The sequence below is a fragment of the Xenopus tropicalis genome, chromosome 6 (genome assembly GCF_000004195.4).
Source record: "Xenopus tropicalis strain Nigerian chromosome 6, UCB_Xtro_10.0, whole genome shotgun sequence".
NCBI lineage: Eukaryota > Metazoa > Chordata > Amphibia > Anura > Pipidae > Xenopus > Xenopus tropicalis.
Genome location: NC_030682.2, coordinates 113,611,488 through 113,618,534, shown reverse-complemented (window position 1 = coordinate 113,618,534; position 7,047 = coordinate 113,611,488). Strand labels below are relative to the sequence as shown.

The 7,047-nt window shown below is 36.4% G+C and overlaps 1 protein-coding gene across 1 annotated transcript; it reads left to right on the top strand.

The window, feature by feature from the left end:
* The first annotated feature begins 429 nt into the window (after positions 1-429).
* On the top strand, positions 430-5,999 carry ppdpfl (pancreatic progenitor cell differentiation and proliferation factor like). Its single transcript, XM_002934100.5, has 5 exons — positions 430-594; positions 870-982; positions 1,089-1,169; positions 2,001-2,100; positions 4,084-5,999. The coding sequence occupies exons 2-5, from the start codon at positions 928-930 to the stop codon at positions 4,094-4,096; spliced, it is 249 nt and encodes an 82-aa protein (XP_002934146.1). The 5' UTR covers positions 430-594; positions 870-927; the 3' UTR covers positions 4,097-5,999.
* Positions 6,000-7,047: the final 1,048 nt, after the last annotated feature.

The window sequence follows — 7,047 nt, the reverse complement described above, 5'->3', positions numbered from 1 at the left end:
CCCATAGCTGCGCTAGGTTACACAGTTCTGTGCCGTAGGATTAGGCATATATATTACAAGGCAGATACAAATAACACCAGAGGAGGCCCCTGCTTCTTATCCCGACAGATCTATGATACTCCTGTACACCATATACTTACCACACTTTGTAAAGTAACAGATAGCAGAATTGAAAATGATATTGGCATCCAAAAAATAAATGTTTTCACAATCTTAAAAATCCCATGGTCCAAGATATTAACATTCAGGACAGGAAGTGCTAATTAAAATAAACAAATTTGTTTTACCGAATCATGTTCTGTACCCTTCAATAAGGTTATCGCAGATTTCAAAATAAACCGACTCCTGAACACACAGTTCTAATCCCCTCCCACAAGATTTAGCTCAGGTTTCAGTGTGGGTGCCAGCATTTTGTGTATAAATTCTCCCCTACACAGAGAAGAGGACACAGAGCACTCAGCCGCCGAGGTTCTGCTTGGGTTTTTATAGCTGGCAAAGTTTAAGAAGTAACTTGTAGATTACTTATTAATTCTTGCGCTCATCATATGGAATATAAAGAACATTTAGAGCCCTTCAGAGGATACAATATAAAAGGTAATGTGCGGCATCACATGTATAAATGGATATTTAAATTGCTGGTATAAAATTTGAATGAGTTTCTGCAATGTATAATTTACAAAAGAGCTTAATGTTAATGCAGTGAATGACTTAAATAACCTCAAACCATTTGGGTACTGTATGTTCTTACAGACGTAGACATGACCGTATTCGTCCCTGAGACAGTAGATTTTTAGTGCAGTCTGTTCTGTTCTGGTTTGTACTGTTTTCCAATTAAACATAATTGTATCTGTTCTTCTTTTGTCTCGCAGGTACACTTCCGCTGCATTTTACATAGCTCTTGGTAGGAGTGCTTTCTGTGCTGGGATTATGGCATCTGTTCCATCAGCTGGTTGCCTCTTAGCAAGAAATCAGTTTTACAGAGGTAAGGTTTTAAAGCGCTCAGTGAATATGTGTATGCCAGGGTGACTTTTGCTTTGGCCAAACTTATTTAACCCGCTGCCCATCTCCATGCACATCTCTCTCTGCAGCTCGCATGAATTCCGAATCCAGCGACTCTTCCATCGGTTCAGATATGGGACTTCCAATGGATAATGAGAAGCCACATCAAGGTATTGCTGGTTTTCTTTTTTTTTAACATATTTAGAAAACAAAATCTAAATTTGTTTTCATTTAATTTCTGTTAAAGCTTTAAGTGGATTACTTAAAAATCATTCTTTATCAGGCATAAGCTATTGTACTTCCATACTGTAGATAGCCATGTGATTGTGTCTGAGCTCTTCCCCTGCAGTTTATAGATGACAGCATTAAAGTTTGATCATATCTGTAGAGGCATTATTTCATTTAAGTTAAAAAGAGCCACTTCTAAAGCTATGTATAGGTATCCAGAAACCTATTATCCAGAAAGCTCTGAATTACAGAAAGGCCATCTCCTGTAAACTTAATTTCAGTTAAATAATTCACTTTTTTTTTTAAAATTATTACCTGTTTATCTGTAATAATAAAACAGTACCTTGCAATTGATCCCAAGGTATAATTATTTCTTACTGGAGGGAAAAAAATCCTGTTGGATTTATTTAATGTTTAAATGGTTTTAAGCACACTTAACAAATATTGATCTAAATTACAGAAAGACCCCTTATCCGGAAACCCCCAAGTCCTGACTCCCGAGCATTCTGGATTACAGGTCCCATACCTGCTATAAAAAAAAGTGAATTAAGGTCAAAGTGGCACATTTACCTAACTGGCATTTGCACAGTGGACATTTACTAGACTGTCTGCTAAATTCCTGTAGCCCAAAAGAATCCAAGAGACAACTCTCCTTCTCAATGCACTGAGCTAGCTGAGCTCAGCATTGTGCAATAGTGAAAAAAGCCACAGGATGAAGCAACGGCTTCTAAAACATGGACAAATATGTTATATGTGGTGTTTTTATATTATAGGTTTGCCTGAACTGATAGAGAAATGTTGGTGGCTTAAAAACTTTTTCCACTGTGAACCAGTCCCATGTCCTTCAGTTCAGATAAATATGTCTTCTAACAGGTAAGACTGTTTGATTCCCAGGGGTGTCTGTATAGCCCTTAGCAGTTCTTTTCTGAATTTTCTGTCCTTCAAACATATCATTGAAAATCTGAACCAGTTAAGTCATTTTGATTTAAAATGTTTCTGAAAATCATACTGCAAAGTGCTGGGTATAAGGAGTGACACAAAGAAAATTTACCCCATGTTAAAAATCTATAGAAATTAAACAGTGTGTTCTTGTGAACAGTTTCCTATCATCTAAAATAACTGGGCAAATCCAGAAGTATGTCCCTTAGCCTGAGGCAGTAATTACTGGGACCTTTTAAGTTGCCTGTGTCAGTCTGGTTATAATTGTGACAAACAGGTCAAATCAGGTTTGGGGCTCTGTAGGCCCTAATAATGCAAGTTTAGTAATATATGGACTATTTTAAAAGTTAATTTCCAATGTGGTTATATCATCCAACAACAGAACTATGTTTGGCCTGGCCCGGGAGCAGGATATTTAATGCCCCCCCCCCCCTTCCTGATTCACACACATGCAAAGAAATTCTATTTAGTTCTGAGACTCCAGCAGGTCAAGAGGGGGTGTGGGGGGCAGTTGTGCTAGTTCAGCCTCTGGTATCATCCCTAGCACTGCCCAACATGTGATTAAAGGTGTATGGTGCATGTAATTAACAAAGCAAAGTACAGGTATGGGATTCCGGATTCTGGAAACCCATTATCCAGAAAGCTCCGAATTACGGAAAGCCCATCTACCATAGACTCTATTTTAATAAAATAATATAGAATTTTAAAACTGATTTCCTTTTTCTCTGTAATAATAAAACAGTACCTTGTAACTGATCCCAACTAAGATATAAATAATCCTTATTGGATGCAAAACAATCCTATGGGGTTTAATTAATGTTTTGTTGATTTTTTAGTAGACTTAAGGTATGGAGATCCAAATTACGTAAAGATCCCTTATCCGGAATACCCTTGGTCCTGAGCATTCTGGATAATGGGTCCAACACCTGTATCACAGTTCTAAGAGCAAGAGCATGTGGGGCTATGAAAAGTTGCTTAGGTGGTACCAAATTGCCCTAAGTCCTTGCCCCACACCCAATTGCCTATGATAGTTATCTGAAATTAATAGGTTTAGTGGTTTCTTGCTGATTATGACTTGGAAAGGCAATTTCTGGCACAGCAACTTAAAAGGGAATTATTGCAAAAATTACATTTTAATATTGCATCATACTGAAATTATAAACTTTTTGTATGTTATCAATTAAACATTCTGTCCCAGTTCTTAAAAAAGTTACTCTTCTCTATCTCCTTATCTGTCTCCATTCTGTCACCAGAAATCCTGTCTCTCTACATGAAGGATTTGTGCCAATGTCAGTAATTTTGTAAGATTGTGTTGCTGCTGGAATATTATTTGAATTAGATCTAAAGCATCTTCTAAACATGCCCCCACCCCCAAAAAAAAGATACATTACATATACCGTAACTATCAATCAAAATCTGACAGCCAGCTCCTGCATGAAGAGGGAATGAAGATGGGCAGATGTGAGAGGGGGAGAGTGAAGAGTAACTTGGTTATTTTAGAACTGGTACCGAATTTTTAATTGATTGTATTTGGAAAGTTTTGCATTTCAGTATGATGAAGCTTATATAATATTTTCATTTTTGCAATAGTTCTCCTTTAAGGTGATTTGGCACGATATCGTGAAATCATCCCTGTGTGCCATTGCCCTTAATCATGAGGCTAGTCTGAAACAATAGACACAGCAGTGAGACCAGCTGGAGGTACAATTACAATATGTGATACTAAATGGTTAGTTACATTCACTGTACGTTCTCATATGATCATCTGTTTAGAAGCTTGACCAGTGCCCCAGCTATCTAAATGACTTTATTTAATATTTCCATGCAGCTTAGTAACTCCAGGCTAAGCCTCTTGCATCAGTCAAGTGTTTGCAAAATGAGTAAGAAGCCTTTACACAAGTATTTTTTCTTTTATAGGAACCACAGCTGACTCAGAGCTTAAATGCTGCGGACGATATGAATCTTTGCAACGCTGCTAAAAATTATCATTTCCCCAGCCATCCTTGCTCCCATGCCACTCCCCGCACGTACTCTACCTAAATCCATGTAGTCTGGAGTGAGAATCAACACAGTTTCATAAGAGATCATTTCATTTATCTTTTCTGTATCACAAGTGTTCTTTTAGGATCTCCTCAGAAAACTAAAGGTTGTGTTTTTTCAAGGTTTGTATTTCTTTGTGCAAAAATATTAATGTCTATCACCATTTATTAAAGCTGTGCCAAATCTAAAAAGTAAAAATACGCCATCTTAAAGCTGTTGAGGTCATCTAATATTCACTGGCAGTTGTCCCTTTTGCATTTGGCTAATCTTTCTTTGCTTTGTGGTTTTAGAGGTTTTCAGCATTTTTTGACTCTTGCGTGACAAAGTGAAAAATGTGCATTTTTTTTAATAAATCACTTGGCAATCATGGTTTTAGAGAAAATTAGTTTATTTGTGGTCAAAAACCTCTAAACCAACTAAAATTAGAATGCTGATAAATGGACCTCTGAGTGTGCAGTTAGATGTACATTACTGTACATTAAAGAGAATTCAAAAGAATTACTACATAGAGGCTAAATGTGCAATGCAGTAATAAGTGGCTTTATTCTGGTTATGCTGGAAAATGTTCACTAATATCTGAAATTGTATTCTTCCAGTATTCAGTGTTCTATATATTTTATTATTCGAATGATGGATAATATGAAGCAAATAGACACATATCAGAACAGAATTGCAGAGAAAGCTCTTTATATTGTGATCTAAAGAGCAATAGTTTTCTGGCTGCTGGGGTCAGTGACCCCCTTTTAAATGCTGAAGAGTCAGAAGATAAAAAACAAATAATTAAAAAAAACAATAAAAAAAATAAAAAAAATGGAAACCAACTGAGAAGTTGCTAATTGGCCATTCTTTACCATATTAAAAGTTACTGAAAGGGCAGGGTACGGTAGCTTTCATGCACTTCATTTATCAGTTAAAAATATGGGCTTATGTTCAAGTTGATAAAAAAACCACCATGAATCATCATGAAAAAAAGACCTCTCCCCACTGCTCCGTATGTGACTGAAGCCGGGGTTAGGTGGGCAGCGGCCGAAAGGGGGCGGCCACAGGGCATCTATTACATGACATTACTGCAAGACTGAAAATAATTATAGTTTTAGTCCTTAGTACCCACCATCCCTCTCTATTGAATTGTACTCATATAAGTTAATGGTCCGGTAAATCTGTAACATTCTGAATGATTAAATAATATAGAACACTGGTGATGCAATGAGATCAACAAAAATATTATTCTGTGGACATTTAACCCAATTTATTGGGTTAATTATTTGTTCCTGTTAATATGTAAACTGTTAAAATCAAATACTGTAAAAAAAGAATTTTGTATGTTGCTTTTTGTTTCATTTAAATTGTTAGGGAAATGGGACAGAAGGTGTTTTTTGGATACAAATATTTCTGTGATTAAAATCCCTGGAATTGTTGTTCGTCACTTTCCATTATTCTGAAATGGTACTGTGTAGCTAAAAGCAATGCTGACAATACTAAGATGAGATCAGTCATGTGTGCTTTGATGATCACTGTTTCCCCCAAAAGAAAAGTCATGATCAAAACACACCATGTGCCATTGCCCTTATAGTTTGAATAGCATGCCAATGTTGATATTTCCAAGTGGAATAGTGCTGAATTAATGTGCTTATAAATAATGTGTGGTTTTCACTGAAATATTCAGTTAGAGCAAATATCATGTCACATAGCAGGCTTGTTTGTTTTTTAAAGGTTTGGCAAATATATCCATATTCTTCATGGATTACTATTATATTTTCTACTGTTTCTATATAATAAAATGATGAAAATTATTTGTTTGTTTTTTCCTTTGAGGGCCCATTGGCGCTGCTGTGGGAGGGTCCCCCACTCCCCTCCAAGGGGTCCCCACTGTGGCCCAGGGGCTGCCCACCCAAACCCTGAACGCGTACAAAATCAGCAGCAAGGGGAGCAGCCCAGGGATCTGGTCTAGGCCGGTGGGCCAGTCTGACCCTGCTTGCAGCAGCAAAAGCTCATTGCTTTCTGCTTCTAAATTACTGTCTATACTGGAGGGCTGCTGTATCTGTTTATTTTCCCTTTCTTGTATCTTTTTTTCAATAAAAATTGTAAGGTACAAAAAAATATCAGTTTCAGTCCATAATCCGGGCACCCACAGAGAGGGCACTCCTTAAAATATAACTATTCAGCCACGCCAAGGGAAAATGTAATAAAACTTCTTCTTAGCACTGATGCTAATATAAAGAACACAATACATGAATTATCTTCCTGTTACCCTCTTGTCATCTGCCTTCAGGAACTTTGGGTAGGAATAAGGTAGGTGCTGAAAAAAGAAAAGAAAAAGTTATACAGAATAATAAGAAAGTCATTAACCTAAACAACAAAAAGAAAAGTCCCAAATGTAACATTACTTAAATTCGGGGAGTGAAAGGGGGTGTGTGACATATGGGCCCTCCTATCTGGATGGCAAGTTGGTGTTCATGACAAAATACCATTTTTAATTAGAGAATCATTAATATCAATTTTGCTCCATTCTGAAATTAGATTCAGTCTTACAGGCAATCTTACCGGAGTCAGTAACAGTTATTTGTAAGATGAATAGGACATTAAAAGACCTTTTGGAGCCAAGTGTCTTGAGGAAATGTAAGAAAGTAAAATCTATAATATGGCCTAAAAATATGTCTGATAACAATAAAATTAACAATAATTATGACAATGATTTAACTATTAAAGAATAAGTAAATCTTTTTTTTTTTTTTTTTAATCTCTAAAATTACAGAATAACATACCTTTCTCCCTGCATGCAGATTTATTTTGTTTCTCAATTACAAACAGTTGAACTGCAGCTCTTTTACTAACTTCCTT

Coding starts and splice junctions, on each gene's coding strand:
- ppdpfl (XM_002934100.5), top strand. CDS start 928: ATGGCATCTGTTCCATCAGCTGGTTGCCTCTTAGCAAGAAATCAGTTT. Junction 983..1,088: donor AAGAAATCAGTTTTACAGAG/GTAAGGTTTTAA, acceptor CTCTCTCTGCAG/CTCGCATGAATTCCGAATCC. Junction 1,170..2,000: donor TAATGAGAAGCCACATCAAG/GTATTGCTGGTT, acceptor TTTATATTATAG/GTTTGCCTGAACTGATAGAG.